Source organism: Mesitornis unicolor, unplaced genomic scaffold (genome assembly GCF_000695765.1).
Source record: "Mesitornis unicolor isolate BGI_N332 unplaced genomic scaffold, ASM69576v1 scaffold10066, whole genome shotgun sequence".
Taxonomy (NCBI): Eukaryota; Metazoa; Chordata; class Aves; order Mesitornithiformes; family Mesitornithidae; genus Mesitornis; species Mesitornis unicolor.
In genome coordinates, this window is record NW_010188867.1 from 8,559 (window position 1) to 28,164 (window position 19,606).

The following is a 19,606-nucleotide window of genomic DNA, read 5'->3' on the forward strand; positions in this document are numbered from 1 at the left end:
CCGGGAGGTGACGGCCTACGAGGGCTTCGTCACCGCGCAGGTATCGGGACCGGCCTGCCCGCCGCTTGGTCGGCGACCGTAACTCTGCGTCAGCCTCCCCCGTTTTCTATCCACCCCCCACCCCGCCCCGTCTCGCCCAAAGCCTGCCCTTGCGGGCAAGGCCCCGGGGGCGGGTCCGCGTGAGGTGGAGATCGCTTCCCGCCTCTCCCCTTGCCGGGTCTGGCAGCTTCCCGGCCCAGTGCGGAGCCGCCGAGTTTGTGAAGCGGGAAATACGGGGGGGTGGGGGGCGTAGTGGGGCCTCTCAGCTTTCGGTGCTTTCCTGCTCCCGGTTCCCTGCCGTGAGAGTGCTGTGGAGAGCCGCCCACGTCGCTATCCCGTGGGTTTGCACTGTTCGAGCACGGGGAATTGTTCTTCCTTTGACGGCACAGTCTCGCTGGTGGCTTGTGGGCTGGATTTGTGCTGGCAAATGTTTTTTGAGAGAGCCAGATTCAATATGCCTGCAGTCTTGGCCTAGGGTAAAGGTTGCCGCATATTTTCCTTTCACTTACTGTGTTTGTGAGATTTCAGTCGAAGTGACTGCATCATCTCTCTGAGGATCTGGTAAATTGCAGTGGAGGGAAAAGAACAGCACCTAACAGAGGTTGAGAGTGAATGCTTTTAAGCCACCTTTGCCCATCAGAGACGCTATGCAGTGACACTACGGCTATGGCTCATTAAAATACTACGTGTGCACACAGACTACAGAAAGAACTTTTAACATGTATTTTCATTTAGAAATAAGGTGGAATTTTCTTCTTATAAAAATAAGTATAAGTCAGAAGACGTGCTGTGTCACACTTGCATTTTCTAAAGTAGTTTTGCAGTCAAAATTCAAGAAGGTTTTTGGTCACTGGTATTCAGCTTTCACAAGATGTTTGCAAGCTTGTGTTTCTATTTGCATTACTTCAGTGGCTGCGACTTCTGAAATGCTCTGTGTGAATGCATGAATGCATCCTGAAGTTAATGGGAAAGTTAAGATGCAAGTGTGAGTGTCTGTTCTCAGATGTGATTTTTTGATGAGGGCTAAGGCTGTAATTTAGCAAAATCTGAGGTTATGCACTTAATTTAAGCATACAGTAAACATCAGCTTTGGAGGAATTTAGCCCAATGACACATAATTTGCTTCTATGTTCAGCTCTAAAACAGGTATCTTGATTTTGCTTGTGAGCATCACAGAAACACTGAGATTGAAAGGAACCTCAAGAGGTCCTCTAGCAGAGTCAGCTGGAGCAGGTTGCTCCAAGACGATGTCCAGTCACGTTTTGAGTATTTCCAAGCATGGAGACTGTGCAACCTCTCGGGCAGCCTGTGCCAGTGTTTGACCACCCTCACTGTTACTGAGGTTTTTTTCACTGCAGTTAGATGAAATTTCTTGTGTTTCAGCTTGTATTCATTGCCTTTCATCTTGCTAGTGTGTGTCACTCAAGGCTGGCTATACCTTCTTTAGTCTTCTTCCTTCAGGTATTTGTAAACACTGGCAAGATCGCCTCTGAGCCTTTTTTTCTCCAAGCTAAGCAGTCCCCACTCCTTCCGTCTTTGCTTGCATGACCTTCAATGCTTCAATCACCTTCATAGCTCTTCCCTGGACTAACTCCAGTATGTCTATGCTTGTCTTGTACTGGGAACTCGGCACTCTAGGTGTGCTTCAGCAGTGCTGACCGAAGGGAAAGGATCACCCCAGTCAGGGGCCTCCTGCTAGGCTTCATCCTGCTGATCACAACCCTTTGAGCCCAGCAGTTCTGCAAGTTTTCACTTCACCTCACTGTCAGCTTATCTAGTGCAGCCATCTTCAGTTTGTCTATGAGGATGTTATGGGAAACCATATTTCTTATGTTGAGATAAAAGCTTTTCTGAAATTGAGATAAAGCATCCACTGTATCAGTCATTTAATCACAGGATGAAGTCTGGCTTTGTTCTTAACTTCCAAATTTGGGGACATAATTCAAGCTTGAACAAGTGGAATAAAAGTTTTGAGATGAGTTAACCACCCTCTTCGCTTCAGGAAGAAGTTAAACCTCCTCACAAACCTTTATTTCAGTTTTACTTTGATTATTCCATAAGAAATTAGAGGGATGATCACAAAGTGGGACAATTACTGAAAACACAAGTAGGAACATAAGTATTTAGGAACCGTCCCAAATGGATTACACTAACAGGGAAAAGGAGTTAAATTCATGTACTTAGGACTGGTTTTGTTTATTGCTTCTAAAACCTTACTGAAATGTGTTGTGGATCAGTGCCCAAGTCTCTTTTTAGTGTAATACTTGTATGTTAAGAGTCTGTTTTAACTTTTATTTGAGTTGAAGACAGACTTTCATGTACTTCAGCATGACTTGGATTAAATTATATTTCTTGGTTTTGGGAAGATTTGGATAATGCTTATTTTTCTTCTAAAAGGTGTTATTTTTGCTTTATGAAATGTGATGCACTGAAGGGTTTTTACTGAATACTGTGAGTTAGAGGTCAAGAGTATTTCAACTTCAGAATTAAAATGAGCATTATTTCTACTTGTCACTTATGCTGCTTTTTTTCCTAAATAGAGAAATTCTGAATAATATTCCTGAAAGGCAGATGAAACAAGCTTGCTCTCTTAGTAGCTGATCTTATGGAGAATACTTCCCACAAGTGGCTTTTTCTTTGCTGACTTTCCTCTTAACTATATGTTTATTTTCAAGGGTAGAGACTTCCATATCAGGATACTGTTACCGATGGATTTTCAAATGAAAAATGCAAGGTAAGATAGTTTTATGAAAGCAATTTGAAAGTGTATGTAACAGAAGTTTACTCTGGTAAAAGCAATGATGGATAAGCATGTGAATTGTTATTTCTTCTCCAATATCAGTGTTAGTAATTAATTTTTACTGGTTTCAACTTGACCTTGCAACAAAATTGTACAGCATCAGTGTTAATAAATGCTGACAATAAATGTTGCCTATATCAAAATATTTTGTTAATTAACTTTGAAACCTGTTGTAATTAGTTGGTTGTATTTATATATAAAATGTTCATTTGGATCAGATTATTTACATGTCATCATTTGGGAAACAGAAATTTCAGTTCGAAGTTGTAAATTTAAGCAGTTATGTACTTAAAGGTTAGCATAGCTTTTTTAACTTCATTTTCCGTTTCCTGTTAATATGTATTTGCATTGCCAAATCTTTCTTTAAAAGCTCTGTTCTTTTTTTTCTGTGTTTATCACAGTCATATGGGGGAGTGGGGGGTGTGCATGTACAGCGTGAATGCGCACATACATGGATTAGCCTTTACCATTGTATTCCATACTTCTGCCTAGGCCAGCCTGCTCTGAACTGTGAACAGATGTGGTATGCAGTGGCTTTATTACATTCTAGGTCGGATACTTAAAACTGCATTATAGATAACTTTGACATTTTCAGGATATCATTTTTAAATATTGGTATATTTTGTGAAGTCATATCAGCTTGCAAGAATTAGGCTGTTTTCAGCAAATAACAGGCTTTTGTAGGTAAATGGTTAATTTTTAATGGGATAGTGGCATTTGAAAGTTTTAAATAACTTTGAATATGAAACTCAAAGAAATGCAGAAGTATTGTTTACTTTGTTTTTTTTAGAAAAACTCTTATGTTGTTGTGTAGCAAAGTTTCTGATCTCTTCTAAAAATCATGTACTGTGAATTTAAAATTTATACAAAATACTGTTTGTCTAGGATTGAGTGTAGCTGGCAGCTAAAGAAGATACTACATGGATATAGGCATATTTTAAAGCAGGTATACAACTTTTAAAACCATTTCTGTTAAATGTATACTTATAGTAATTCTGAAAATGCTATAGCCAAGATTGTATAGCCAAGATTTATTTAGAAATGTTTTAGGATTTGCAGGTCAATCTAAAGAGAAGTGAACAGAATTTAGTAAATATTTATTTTTATTCAAGCTTTATTATTTGAAGATTAAGACAGAATGATTTTTAATAAATGGCTTATGACATTTTACTGGAATTTTTCTTTAATGTCTAAATTACAATCAGACTTTGTTTTTCCTTTTCTATATATTTTTATTAATAATGCAAAGAAGAGAATTCACATTAATTATTAATATATCTAGCTCATTTAATTTTGTAGATAGTGGAGGAATCTAAGTTAAACCTTCCTATCCAGCAGAAACTGGACCAAGGATACAACAGCCCAACAGTCACAAAGAATATTTTGTTTCTAAGAAGGCGTCCTTGCCACCTCTGTTAGTTGAGACACTGTATCTCATGGACTGTGCACACCTTTGTAGAACAAGGATTGGGAATTAGGAGTTATCACACATACAGAGACCAGGAAAGTGGAGTGTAAATATGTACTGCATCTGAAGGGTTCCTTAATCATGGACAGCATCTAAAAGCAGACAGGTCTGGAGAATTCCTAAAGAAAATGTAACCAACCAAGAAACATTTTTGAGTGACTCAAAAGGTTCTCATTGGTGAAAGCCAAAGTCTTAATAAATATATAAAGTGTAAAGTCTTAATAAACTATACAAATGTGTAATGTGACGGTTAATTTTCAGTAAAGTTCCCTGTACTCTGGGAGATTTGTTCTGTAATTGACATACTTAAATGTATATGGTTGAGATTTTTTATGTTAGTTGGTTTGACAGTATTGTAAAAAAAGATTGAAATTGTTTGCCACTAAAAGTTATGAGTTTAAGAGAATGAACTGATACTGTGTTCCCTTCAGAGGTTGCACAGCTGCCCAGATCTTGTCAGTTTTATGGTGGAACTGAAAACTATTTTGGTGAGTGACAGAATATATGTGTGGGAGATGGGATGTTCTTATAGCTCTGGTTTTCATGTTCAGTTTTTTACAGTTTACTGTTTGATAGATGGATTTATGTTTTGTTTTCTCTTTTAAAAAGAGGTATGCATGCTATTCATGTAATATTTGTATAAATATCCCTTGGGATTCTAAGTGTTGGAATTGGAATGTTACAGAAAAATTAAAATCCCAACAAGGGATCTCAGTATAGAGCCATCCTCTTTTCAATTACTTTCTTGGAATTCCTGGTATTGTCCAGACGGTAAAGAAGGCCTATAATCATACAAAGGATTACACAGTCGGAGGATTGCTGAAGGTGCTTTCACCTGTGTGACAACTGGACCAATAAATGCAGAAAGCTCTTTTTTATAGTTCAGAGACTGCTGGGTTGTTTGTGGTTGTTTTTTTTTAATTTGTTTTGTTTTGGTGTTTTTTGTTTTATTGTTAGTTATCTAATCTGGGATTAAATAGTAGCAAAATCTTTAGTTAACAACATAAAACTGACAATTTTTTGTCTGTTAATGAAACATTCTCTAAACGTTCTTGGCAAGGAATGCTTGTGTACAACATACTTAATTTAGAAATGGAACACAGTAAGTATTCTTCAAAACAACAACAAAAATACCCTCCTGGTGTTACTCGACTGCTCTATGTTGGGAGTGCGTTTCCCCAGTATTGGTTTAATCTCTTGCAAACTGGATTACACTAAACCAGGCGAAGGCTCTTGGAGTAATTCTGAATAAGAATGTCTACGTGTGGCTATTTTGGATTATTTAATAATAGTTGTTCCAATCTATTTTTTGGATAAGCAAGCACTCAGAAAATGAGAACGTATAATTCATTCAAAATAGTAAAATAGTGATCCTCAGTGCAGAGAGGAAAACAACAGAAGACAGTGTGGGAGAACTGGGCAGAAATTATTATTATACTGATTTTATTGTGAACTCTATCTTTTTTTTCTTTTATTTAAATTCACTTTCTTTCAAATTATCAATAGTTTTTTAAATTTAATCATGTTTGGTTTTTTTTGTCCTGTAAGCATAATTTGAACTTAAGTGCACTTCTAAAGAACAAGTAGCACAACACAAATGTGGAACATATGGTTTGGTTTGGTTTTCTCTGTAACCTGGCATTATCTTTTTGAAAAAAATTTCTTGTTGAGGCATTATGACATACTTGACAAGTATGTCTGCACCTAAACTTACTCTCTGGGGTCCTATTATATTAAAACAGAGTAATTGATTTTTTTTTGATTGCTGTAGAAAGTTGTATATAGCTATTTAAAAATTATGTGGAGGATTTCATATATGTGTCTTCTCTTGTGGCTGTGGAGCCCAGGAGACAGCTGTGGGCTTAATAGAACCTTCTTCTGAAATATTCTTTCAGTCAAGATGCTTGACTTCAAATTTATTAGCTGAAAAAGAAGCACATTTGATATTTGCATCTGAAGACTATGTTGTCAACATCTGTGGGTTTTTTTTAAAATTGCAGATGTTTTCATTACTGGTATCTGAAGTAATTTACCAAACAGCTTCTTTGTCTGCTTTAGCTGGAGGCTATAACAAAACAAATGCAGTGTGCAGTTAATTTTACATAAGCTTAATATTTTTGAATGAATTGCAAAAAGCACATGACTAAATAGATGCAAAAATATTGAAATCTCTCTTAATGATGTTTTTAATGTTCTTTTACACAGGAAATTGCTTTAAAGAATACACAAGACCTGCATATACCACGGCCGCCAGAATACTACTCCTGTCTTGTCAGAGATCTAGAAATACTGGGTTGGAATAAGTATGTTTATTTTATTTCATAACAGACATTATCTTTAGAATATGTTCTTCTCTTGTATTTGTGAGTTGAAAATATCAAATATACTTGTTCTGTTAATTTATCCTGTTCAGAAACTGGTTTTGTTTTAAAAACTCTGCATCTTTGTTTTTAATTTTAAGAGAACGAACAACTTCTAAAAACTGAAGGTATGTTTTCAGTCTCAAATAACTGATCTGAAATGTGAGATACTGCTACTAAGAAATAATTTATTTTTTGACCTGTAAGCTATTGGTGTAGTAAACATTTAATACAACTTTTATATTTCTCCCTTTTCGTCTTCCTTTTCCCTACTTTGTATGGCTTTTTTTTTTTCACTATTCCCATATGCTGATCCTTGTATACCTTTATACTTTCATATATTTTTTTAGAAGTAGAATAATTATTTTTGAAGAACAGTTCTATCTTGCTCTCCATAGCACAAGGATCTCCTTAAACAAAAGAAAAACATAGTTAATCCACAAAAAGTTAAAACTACAAAAAAAAAAAGAGTGGAGGGGAGAATTTGGAAATCTGTAACTCCAGAACTTCAAAACAACCAGCTCTTTGTGACACCCACATGGAGAAGCTTATATTTTGCTACCCAGATGAGTTCAAATAGAGATGAAGGCTATTGTAAAGCATTCTTTAGTCTGCAAAAGCTGTGAAGCAGACCATGTCTGAGGGAGCATGGGGGCATTTCCAAGTGGAAAAAATGTTGGTTACTGCACAAGGAGAGTATAAACTGTGTCACTTGAGGATGGAGGCTTAGTGTACCCAAGAACATGGCTTCATGTATATACTGTAGTATAAATTGAGTATCTGTGAAAGAAGCGACAGCTCAGGTCATGTTCTGGAGGAAGGAGTGCTAGAAATTAATCTTTTCACCCCAACTAAAATGATTGATTTAATACTATGTCACATCAGGAAAGAATATTTGACTTCATTGAGGACTGAAATGTGCACATAGCTGGTTGCCTTCTCATTTGGGTCTTGAATGAGTAACCAGATTATATTATTCACAGTTCCATATACTCTCAGATGAGCTCATAGAACAAATTTAATTTCATTCTACAGGGGAATATAAGGTTGTTCTCCTCATATCTCCTATAGAAACCTGAAGGGATACACAGTTGTGATCAAGTATGCAAGGTCCATGTGGAAATTTTTCAGAAATCTGCAAAGCTTCCTGTTTTGCAGACTTTTACTTTAAAGGCTTTAGCTGCCATCCCATGTGCCACCATTGGCAAGTTCTCTGATACTGAGTCTTCTACTCATCCAGCAGGGAGCCTGGAATGGACTGATTTCTGTCCTTTCCCCTAGAACTTTCAGGACACCTCTATGGAGTTGAACAAATTAATTGTTTCTGTGTAAGGGGACATTAAGGAAATATATTTGAAGGCTGTCTTTAACTACTAATATGCAATTAATATCACAGTGCCTTCTTTCAGGGAGTTAAGATGAATTATTCTGTGGGATGTTGAAGAGTTTTTAATGAGAAGCTATTTTTTTTCTTTTGGTAAAATAAAAGTTTTTTAAAAAAATACATTTGTGGTTTTCAGCAACACAAATATGCGTTTACCTTAGTCTTGGATGGTAAGTTGACTTTAACAAGTGTTTATTTTGCTAAATGAAATAAAGAAGCCTTGGGTTTAAGCATAGTTCTGAGTTTTCTCACCTGATTGTTAATCACATTTATTTATTTATATACATTAAGTAGGAATTTGCTTTGAAGGCCCACTTATTTAAAGATTTAAAACATCCTTGTTAAATCAGCTGAAGTTTTTTTAGTGATATCCATTATTAAGTATGTAATTGGACCAGCTGATGATGTACTTTGTTCAAATTTCTCATACTCAGGTCTGACAATAGCACATGAGTGTTTTATCAGGGAGCATGCTTCTAGGGCAGAATTTGACCTGGTTTCTAGGCACAGATGGTCTACATGTAGACATACAACATATGCTGTGCTTTTGTCCAGTGTAGTCACGTAATTCAGTAAATGTACACCTCTTGATTGACTTATGTCATATAAAGGTAAAGTTAAATAGACATAAAGGGTGTATTTATTGGGGTTTTTTGGTTGTGGAAGTCAATCATTAATTAGAGGGCTAGGCTGCACTTGGAGGATTATATCTGGTTTATATCTGATTATATCTGTTTTTTTATGAGTTGGAAGGGAATAACCTAGAGAGGCAATTTGTAGTACAGTAGTAAGTAACACTTCTAATTTTAGTGTGCTTTTAACAATATAATGAGCTACTAAGAAGTCGTCTTAGCCTAGACTGATTTTGAGTTGCAGGTAATACATATTTACATGTTAGTTAGAATCATCCTGGTCTAGTCTTTCAGCCCAAAACTAAGCCTGCATTTAGTACTGGCAGTAAGAATCTATCACTGCTCACACCTTGAGAAGCCTCCAGCTTTATTTATCAGGATTTTTCGTAGAAAAGAACTAGCTTCTTGTGGACCTTAGATTTACTTTTTCCTGGTGAGTTTTGGGTCATGCTGGAAGCTGACACCCTCCAAATCCAACTGAAAAACTGAAGGGTGTTTTGTTTGAAAGACAATCATAGCTGATAGCTATGGTTCCTTTACCTCTGAAGTGGGTTAAGAAGCTCTTGGGTATGGCACAAATTTAGTGTGTTCTATTGGCTTTTATCTAGGGAATATGTGAAGTTTTTCAGAAACGAAGACAGTGTCTGCAGTGATCATCCACTTCTTTCCTCCTAAACCACTGAAAGTACAGAGAGTAATGAGGATTGCAAATAGTCAGGCTGCTGTGATTAGATATAACCACTTTCTCTGTGTTACAGAAAATTTGATTCTTTGTCCTAATTTAGGTGTGGAGGAGGATGAATATTGAGTCATGTTCAAATACTAGTACACAAAAGTCACAGTTCATCTGATTATAAAATTGTACCAAATTTCCAATACTAAGTGCTGTCCTAACAGGTGAGGGGTCCAAAGGAAGATACTTTTTTCATTTTAAGAACACAGAAAAATACCAGCACAAATTAATCAGCTGAGGTGAGAGACAGTACATATGTAGTAATGTTAAGCTATAGGAAAGGCTCTTCTAATACTGTCTCATCTCACTAGTTGATTCAATGACAATGTCTTGGGAACGTAAATTATCAGCTATAAAACATTTGTAGGACTCTCACCACCCTCCTGTGGATTCATAAGGGTTGCCAGTATCACTTAAGTCAATGTGAGTCATGATGCCAGTTATCTCAAGCCTCAATGCATCTGCTTGATACTTGCCAAGTTTTATTCACAGAAAGTATCTTCTCCTCTTGCCTTCTCCATTTCCATGGGAATCCTGCCTTGTGTGCTCTGTAATTTGTGTGTTATGCTGAATCTATCTTTATGGTTTCTCTCTTTGTGGTCATTCCATTTTCTCCTATGTGATAAAACAGAATAATATAGATAAAATGGAGCCTACAGAGGAATAAAAGTTTATATAACTGAAATATCACCTATGTAAACAGTTCCTTATTTGATTATACAATCATATGAAGTAGTTCATATGTCTTTTACAGCATTGTCCAAATTTTTTCAGTGCTACAGAACTGACCTTTTCATATCTTCTTATCCGAAGATGGGTAGAGTGATGCTACAGAACAGGTAGCCACAAAGCTACTGAGTTATTTTTTTCTATCCTAAATGGAAGTTTGAATCCTCCAATCCCTAGAGGCAGTTTATTGCTTTTACACTCTGTTGTGAATGAGGAAGTAATAGCTATGAATTCTCACTCTGGGCGTTCTTCAACTCTGCCTGCTCCTTGTCTGAGGAGTTTTTTATTCCTTGGGGTTCCTGTTTGTGAAAAAGTTTTAAAGGGAACCCTCTAAGAGTACATGGTTTATAATGAATAATACTCAAAAGGTGCTGTGTCGATTAGCTTTGATAGTTGTCTCCTAATAGTTGTTGAAATCAAAATTACATTAAAGTTGTAAGAATTTCCAAATTGGTCTGTATTTTAGTGATGCTTCATAGCAGTGATGACCTACATTTTCTTACAGGTTTTTTTGTGTTGTCTCCAAGCTCAGTGAAAATCACACTTTAAATAGATTTTAAAAGATACTTTAAATATGAAATCTAAACCTAAAAATATATTAAAAAGTGAATAACAGAATTTGAAAATCATTTTATGATATATTTCTCTGTACATAATTAGACAGGTAGCCATTATTGGTCCTCTTAGCACCTTTTCCAAATGCTTTTTTTTTTTGAAGTTTTTCTAATTTACACTTTCAATAAGACTGGCTGTCAAGGTTCTTTACAAATGTGATTGAACTTAATCATATTGTCACTATATTTTTAATATAATGGTGTGCTTATATTTTAAATATATAAGTAGACACATATGTTTGTTTGAGAGGCTATCAGGTTGTTAAACTAATTGTAAACATACTGAACCCTTAAGGATTTCATAACTAAATTTTGAGATATTTATGCCCATTGCTATCTAAGAAATATAAATTTTTTTTAAATCTTGTTCCCTCCCACCCAATATAGAGTAAGGAACTGCCAAAATGTTTGGTTTTAAACTAAAGTAATCTGTACCTTTCTGGCACCTCAAGAGTGAAGTGGTCCAAACAAGATGACTGTCAGAACAGTTTAGGATTTAAAATTAACACATTGAAATCATCACTTTAACTTTTCCATTCTCTTTTGCTATCTGACCTCACAGTGCATTCATGCAGGCACCAGTTGGGCTTCGGTTTGGACACTGCTTTGTATTTTTATGCAGTAACCATTCTGTGCTTTAGCTGCTGGCTTAGGATTTCCCCAGGTCAAGCAACAGTAGATGAGGAGTGCGATATAGGGAGTTTCTTATCTTCATAAAATTTTGTGATGTAATTTTGAGTTAAAGTTGAAATGAAGTGAGAGTAATGATTTTTCCAATGAAAGAAAAAATTCTCTAATTCTCTCTAAATACCTTGAGCTTAATCGATTAAAGTTGAATTACACTTTTATCAAGACTTGTATTTCTTTTAACTGTTGTAGAGAAAAGGTGCATCAAAATACTCCCAGGAATCTGTAGGACTCTTTTATATTACATTACAGTTAATCAGCATTAAACATGAAATAATATATGTCCCTACTTGCTACCACTACTGCTTTTACAATCTGTAATTTTCAGTTCCCTCACACTGAGGCTATGTCATTTATGTAGAACATCTTATTTTCACTTCCTTCCTAGGAATGTGTACACCCTTTGGTGTTATGTCTGCTTTTTGTTGTACGAGCTCTACAACTCCATTGCCTGTTTCACTTGAAAGAGAGCCATTTTTCCCAGCATTCTGGCTCAAGTGACTGGGCTAGTATGTAATGGTTTTTTTAAAAAATGTTACTTAGGTCAGCAAGCAGATGATTTCTTTGAACTCTGATCAGCCTTTCCATCAGTCTAGGTGATAAGTTGTACAACAATCATGGGCTGCTTTTTATACAAGAATGACGTAGTAAAAATGCCAAAATGCAAAACATGCCCAGTTCACTGGTAAATGTATGGAGAATTTGGAACCTTTTTGGCAGTTGTTGAAGCTCCTCAGCAGAACGCATTTCCAGAGAACAATGTATTTTCCAATTGTGTTCATCTTCGTTGTTGTGGGAAGCACAAATCAGTGGCATCTTAAGCAAAGAGTTGGTGATTATGTCAGAAGTTTTAAAACTTATTTGCATTGTATGTGTACTTGCTACTTGCTTGGATGCATGTGTACTGTATAAAACTGTCATGAAACAAAGGCAAATCATCATAAATAACTCATTTTGTACCTGTTTTCTGCAGAAAATCAATTTCAGAATATGAACCCATATCCACTGAATTTTCCACAATAATAGTATTGATAATAAAAGAGAACTTCATTGGAGAGAAAAGCAAATCAAGTGCATAAAAGTCTCATACAGTAAGAAACTGCAGAAATGGATCAAAGATTTGACAGGAAGTTTAATGTGTACATAAGTAGAGGCTGACAGGAACATGCTGTGTATGTCAAAGGTTCCAGTGATGGAAAACTGCAACACAGTGCTCACTGACCACAGCATGAGCCTTGACACACATTGTAAATATCCCGAAGATATATGACTGCATTAAGCAGTAGACTGGTGTATTAACAGCAGTAAATCTAGAACAGCAGAAATGGTTGGCATATAGGATTTCCTCTGATTAATATTTGTAACAGACTAATAAGAGTATTGCAGACATTTCAAACTGTACTACGTTTCTCTTTCAGAGTCACGTATGTGGATACTGGTCTGACCACAGTCAAGCTAAAAGCTGAGGACTCTGGTGGTCGACAACATCTCATCACTCTGAAGTTAAATGTAAAGGTGAATTTATGTGGGAGAAAATATTTTAAGGCTTCCTTGAGATAAATGGGTTTTTGTTAATTCATAAGGATTTTAGAGTGTTTTGTTAATATGTCTGCTCTACAGATAATGGTGAGGGGTTTTTTGAGAACTTTTTAATATTAAGTAGTTTTCAAACTTTAACTATATTTAAAATTAATATTGCATCATGGTTATCTGTAAGGATCTTTTCATATGAAACTGTGCATCACATGAAAAACACTTCATGATATTGCAGTTATTTTACTGGATTACAGACAAAGCCATCTGGAAGACTTTCATTCATTATCACTCCATCCAGAGACTATACATGTAACAAGAATTGGACAATGTTGCATTGCTGCTTTAGCAAGTCTTACTGTTAAAGCTATAGATAGAAAGATTTATGAGAAACTGACTGCAGAAGTGAGTTCCTTATGTTAAAAAACGTATTTCTTTTTAGTCTAAAAAATTGGTTGATTTTGACAGTGCTTGCAAAGCAAATACATGGTGTGTACAGAGGCAGAAAAATTTTAATTCTTCCTGGTACTTAGACCTGAATTCAAATTACAGTGTTTCTTCATAGAATTTCTCATTTCAAGGCATAAATCTCTTACCAGAAACTGTAACTATTCAGGCTGTATGGTGACAATTGTATGGTAATAGCTGTTGCCTTCAGAATATCAGTCTAGGGGAAAAAGTGGATCCAAAAGTGTCTAAATGTTGTTGTTTGGAACTATCCTTGGTCCATCATCTGGGGTAATAATCTTGAAGGGATGAGGAGTGGGCATGGCATTGTAAGATTAAATTTCACCTTCACAGACATCTTATATTTCTTTAAATACAAGAAGTTTTTGAGTTTTACATAAGACAAGTTAATTTTACTGTAAAGAGGTGAGGGGAAAGGAGCTGGTGGAAGAAGTACTGTTTGGGAATTGAGGTTGCTAAAGTGTCTTTAAAAAAAAAAAAGAGTAAAACTATCCTACATATACACAGTAATGAATGCATAATTAATTTGCTAGTCGGTCTGTTATTAAATACAATGATGGAAAAAATATATCAGGAAGTATAATTATGGTCTATTCAACATGCAAAGAGAGTAACCAGACTGTATTGTCCTTGTTTATAAGGGAACTGCTATCCCGTACCTAGTACAACACTAGAAATTAAGTGCAGCCTATTGCCCCTAAGTTTTTTCTTGATTTTTATGGCAACTGAGGTTAAGTATTCTAAATGTTTGGAAGTGCAGGAAAAGAATAAGTACAGTGCACTACCTATTTTTACGAAGCAGCTGCCGTGGTCAAACATTGGCTGGTTCTGTTTAGCCTTAACTTACCACTGTAAGGGGCATCAAGACTACTATTTTTTGTTCTTGTAAAAACTTGTGTATTTTCTTTATAGCAGTAAAATATCTGAAGTCAAGACTCCTAATAGCAGAAGAAAGCACTATCTAACAACTAAGGATACAGTGTAACAAAGAGAATAGAATATCCAACTTGTCTGTTTTAACAAGTAATCATCAATCTGGTTTTTTTTCAAGTGATTGTTATGATGAAGGATCAATTGCTTGTCCTTTTTAAACCATGTCTGGCATTTAAACTTGCCACAAGAGAAAATTTATATGTGAAACGTGGTTTTGGTGACACGGGGATTTGATTTTTCTTCATATACATATCTTATGCACTTTAAAAGACTTTACTGAAATATTTTTGAAGGGATTTCTTTTGATATCCTGCTTGTTCTTGTTATGCCGTTTCTTTGATTAACGTTAGTATGTGAGCTAAACCTCCCTGCATATATTGCTGGCTCTTGTCTGTATTCTGGCAGATAGGTTAATTCAGTCTTGTCCTCATGTATGCAAATAGTGAAATGCGTTTGTTAGCCTGCTGACAATGTTTTCAGGAAGAAACTCTTCAGTAACTGATTTACTAAATTCTTTTTCATAAGGCTATCATGTGTATTGAGATAATCCCCTAAATATTCCTTTGCTATCTTTCTTAATGGTTTGGATGTGTTTTGAGGACGTTTCCTTAATGGTTTGTTAAATGTTTCCACCTGTTAATCCTTGTCTTACTGTGCTTTCTGTTAGGAACTGTCCTCTCCAAACACTTGCTCTCTATAAACTGTAATTGTAAAACATCTAGCAGGTGATCAATTCACACCTGAAAGAATTGAGAATGGTCATATCATAGTTAGGTATGTTATCAAAATTGTGTGCTATACAATTTTGACTTCTGTAGATGATCAGGCTAAAATCTCATAAGAGGATATATTGTTTAATGCTCAAATTCCATTTTGTGAAATGGTTTTCCAATTAATTTGCTTGAAAAAGCCTGGTCCAGAAACCTTTATCCACTTAAAATTTAAATAAATGACCAGAGAAGTTTTCTGAAGACGAAACATGCATCTTTGCAAGTACAAAACCAAATGCATTGGGTTTTGTGTATCTCATTTCATTTTACATTGTGTAAGAAGTGAGTTGGGTGCTTGCCACTTCAGATCCCAAGAATTCAAATAGGCCACTGCAAAAATCTGCATGCCTTGTAGTAATCGAGATGCTTTGGTAAATATCTGTATGATTTGGCAAGGGTTATGGAACTACTTTTTATAGAGAAAGTTAGCTGCGCACTCAAAAATACAACGTAAATATCTTGTCTAATAATTGCTTGAATTGTTCTAAAGAGTAATAGGATGATTTCTGACATATACGTTTGAGTGTAAGTGTAATAACATATGATGCCATTGATACGCTCTGGCATAGTATTTTAAAATACTATCTCCTGGGAAATCACTCACCTTATTTTATGTAGGATTTAACTTTGCAAGGTCTAAAAGCATTACCCACATATGTGCAGAATCATCGTTGCATAGTTCTTGGCAATTATTTGGTGCTCTTAAAGAAAATTTGACTAAAATGCAGGGAAAAAGTGCTGTAGGTTTTTTAGTTTGCTGGGTTTTTAAAAGAAATATGAAGTTAGTAGAATCTGTTTGCAAGCACTTGTTCAAAGGTATACTACAAAAGAATGCCTAAAATGAATTTACTTACCAAGAAAGTAAACACATAATTGGCTAATGCTGCTGGCATTCAAACAGGGTAGTCCTAAACCCAATCCTATGAAAAGTTTTTCTGACTTAGTTTGTTCTAAGCATACTTCTATACACTGAAAACAAATTTATTTCTATGCAAGCATTGAAGTATTTCATGAAAACTAATACCTACAATACAGGAACACTATCACTGCAATGCCTACAATACAAGAACAGTACCACTACAAGAAAAGAAACTGTAACCACTTCTGTGGAGATCCATTTCTAAGTTGTGAGTGCCTCCTGTCCAAATTAGTTGGTTTGCTTCTCTCTCACTGTTACTTAACTTGTCTGCCACCAATTTCGTAAAATGGTGAAGCACAAGATAGTCAAGTTGAAGGACTTGTCTTCAGAAAGTGGATACCTAACAGAAACCACAAATGAAGGCACATTAAAGAGGAAGTTTGAACAAATTTCTGTGAAACCTATAAATCCACTAGATTAGTATTAAAATCAAAGTAATGACAAATAGATGCTTTAGAGAAACTGTCTTTTGTTTGCTTGGTGCCTTTGAAAACAATTTAAAACTATTTACTGTAGAATTACACTTTACATAAAATCAAGACATGTTTTAGAAATTCTGATCAACTGATTGCCAGATATCTGGTAAACAATGTCTGTGTGTAGAGCTTTACTTTGGATGGACAGTGGTCATGGGAAGCAGCATCTCTTTGTCTTCACTGTTTTAACTTCTGTGAGGACCCTGGGATTTTTTTTTATATCTCCCTAAACAAGATTCTCTCTAAGATTTGCTTGTGTTGGCTGTTTATGCAGTGCTAATCCAATTTCTATAAAACTGCTGTGTACGTCATTGTTAGAATTTGAAAGGTTGCATAGGAATAAAGAAGGCAACTTCTCAGGTGAGAAAAATTTTGGACAGGTGCTCTAGAAAGGACAGAGTTTATTTGTAATGAGATGTTTCTTTCCTTTGCTACTTTATTTTTCAGAAAACAACAGGTATTTTCCACAGATTTTTGTATTGGATGCGGAACAGCAATAGATTTACTAGTATAATGAATAGTCAGTTGTTATTTTTGGAGTTATCAAAATTTATAGCTTCAGTTTTCTTAATACAGGTATTTTTTCTTTTCCTTATTGATACCTTTAAATTTGGGGCGAGGGGACAGGGAGCTGTTTTAATTTTGGAGTATGTTAATCTCTTTCTAAATAGTTATATGCTTTGATTACTTTCATTTTCAAACCAAAAATGTTGCCAATCAGAGCAAATATTCTAGTTTAAATAAAAACTAGTTCTCGAATCATGAAAGTGTTGGATTTGTTTTTGTTTTTTTTTATATTTTCCTATCCAGTACAGGTAATTGAGATTTTTTAATGTATATATTTGAACTTTTTTGTCCTAAGTTCTTTTTTTAATGTGCCTTTGTGAACACTGAACAAAGGGAAACTGATTCTTATGCCTTTACTAAATACTGATGTATAAAAACTGTTTACATGAAGCTTTCTTCTTTTAATGATAACTAACATTCATAACTATTTCTGAAAATGCTTTGCATACTGTTTCCTCCAAGAGCCAAGTTCTCAAGATGCTTGAAGTGCTCATATTTCGTTATCAAATTCGGCAGATGAGTATAAATCTGACTTTAAATCACTTTAAAAAAAAAACCAAAACAAAAAAAAAACCGAAACCAAACAAAGCTGTATTTTCTTTCCCTCCCACAGTATCCAACAGAACCACCAGATTGCCTTGTGGATTTTCCTGTTCAGTTTGCTGTTTCTTGGATGCCACAGGTAAGCTGCTGTACTGTGCATCTTTTTTTAATAACTGAGATACATATGCAATATGTAGGTGGTAATGAGGGGTTGGACTTTATTTTTTAACTCCAGCTTCTTTCCCCTGTGTGCGTTTCACTTTTATACATGGTTATGTAAGTGCTATAATACTGAACTCTGTATTTCTTATGATAGTGTTTTAAATGTTTTACTTGCCATATAGGTATACCTTGTGTGTTGTACACTTTACACTCATACTGGCTTTTTTTTTCTTAAGCTGTTCATACGGCTGAAATAACTTTAAGAATGATACTTGGAAAATATATGCATGAGAAATGGTTGTCTTGTAGAAAAGAAGCACCCTTTAAAGTTGGTAGACATTTTTTAAAAAAGGTGGTCCCGCAGTTTGTTATCCTATGTAGTTTTTATAGCATCATAAAACATTTTCAGTGACAATCAACAGAACAACAGGAAAGTACTTAGTAGAATTCTGATTTCATAGTTTAACTGATATTGTTAACATAAAGAACCAAGAGCCATTCTCTTTTTTTAGTCTCTCTTGCATTATTTCATGTATCTTTTTTCCTTAATAGAACATGTGTACTTGATTAAATGGATTTAAATGTGACCACTTAGATGTAAGTTAATTTGAATTATCTCTAGAAAATAGTTGATGTTTAATTTCATTTCATTGAGGGAAAATAGATTTTACATAAATGATGGCATTTCATAATTCTAACTCTCACGAGGATTTCTACCCATCAATGAAGCCTGCCTTTATGGTACTAAATTCACATGGGGAACATGGCTGAAATGTTGCATCAGAATGAGTTTAAGATGGGGATATAATTTTGACTGCAAAGCTCAAGGTTTTGTGTGTCACCTCAGATCCTCCAATGTGAGAGCTTGAGGAAATAACTGCAAGAATGGACCAAAGCAAATGAAACATATATTTAGTTTCACATGTAATTTTAGGTTTTGATTCTCTGGTATGGTTAGAAACAATTTGAATAGATACTGTTTTTCCCTTAAAATGTACTGGATTCCATATATTGCAGGCAGGATTTCAAGTACTGTTTCTAACCTTGAACTTTATACATACTTTTAATAGTATTTTATTTACAGTAATTTTACAGCCTTGCAATATATGTTGCCTCAAATTAGTAACATTTCGAATATCCTTGACAGCCATTGCTTCTCTGTGTTTATTGTTAGTAATTTTAAAGCTACTAGCTGGACTTATGTTTTAATAAAATATTCTTGAGAAGTACAATATGAAGCAGCACTCTCTGACAAATTAAAGCTGGGAATGAATATACTAATATTGACACTACAAGCAAGCAAAAATCTAATGTTAAATATATGACAATCTAATGCTTGAGATCTTAAAATCTTTTTACAGTTGGAATTACCTATGGACTATTTGAAAACACAAACCACAGATTTTTGCATGTAACTGAAGACCCTGTTTTGAAATCATGAGATAGTAAATCTAGCTGCAGATAGCCTGCTATAATACCAGACCAAATACCAGCAACCTGTGCCTTGTGCTGATAGAAATGCTTTAGTTGTACAGTTCTTTGAAAATTTTTGAGAATTTTTTGAAAATTGACCTTATCTGTGTGTGTGACCTGAACCTAACACTTCTGGAAAAAAATGTGTGTAGTAATTATGTAAATTGTGTATATTTTCAAAATACATGGAAATAATCGCAGTGAGCCGTTTTCATACCACAGTAAAATAAGGGTTAGGCTTAGATAATGTTGAAACGCCCTTGGTAGCAGAATTTAGCGGGTCCTCGAGTGACTGAAAATTTTGGTTCCTAAAAGG

The 19,606-nt window shown here is 35.2% G+C and overlaps 1 protein-coding gene across 1 annotated transcript in view; it reads left to right on the top strand.

Annotated features, from left to right (window-relative positions):
• The window catches only part of LOC104541744 (E3 ubiquitin-protein ligase FANCL-like), a gene marked incomplete at its 3' end in the record, with an annotated part of 17,837 nt that extends 43 nt beyond the window's left edge, over positions 1–17,794 (top strand). Inside the window, exons 2-8 of the mRNA XM_010185876.1 lie at positions 8–40; positions 2,715–2,773; positions 3,725–3,785; positions 4,739–4,795; positions 6,513–6,610; positions 12,865–12,961; positions 17,726–17,794. Coding sequence (XP_010184178.1) covers positions 8–40; positions 2,715–2,773; positions 3,725–3,785; positions 4,739–4,795; positions 6,513–6,610; positions 12,865–12,961; positions 17,726–17,794 — 474 coding nt within the window. The remainder of the gene's footprint in view (positions 1–7; positions 41–2,714; positions 2,774–3,724; positions 3,786–4,738; positions 4,796–6,512; positions 6,611–12,864; positions 12,962–17,725) is intronic.
• Between the last annotated feature and the right edge of the window lie 1,812 nt (positions 17,795–19,606).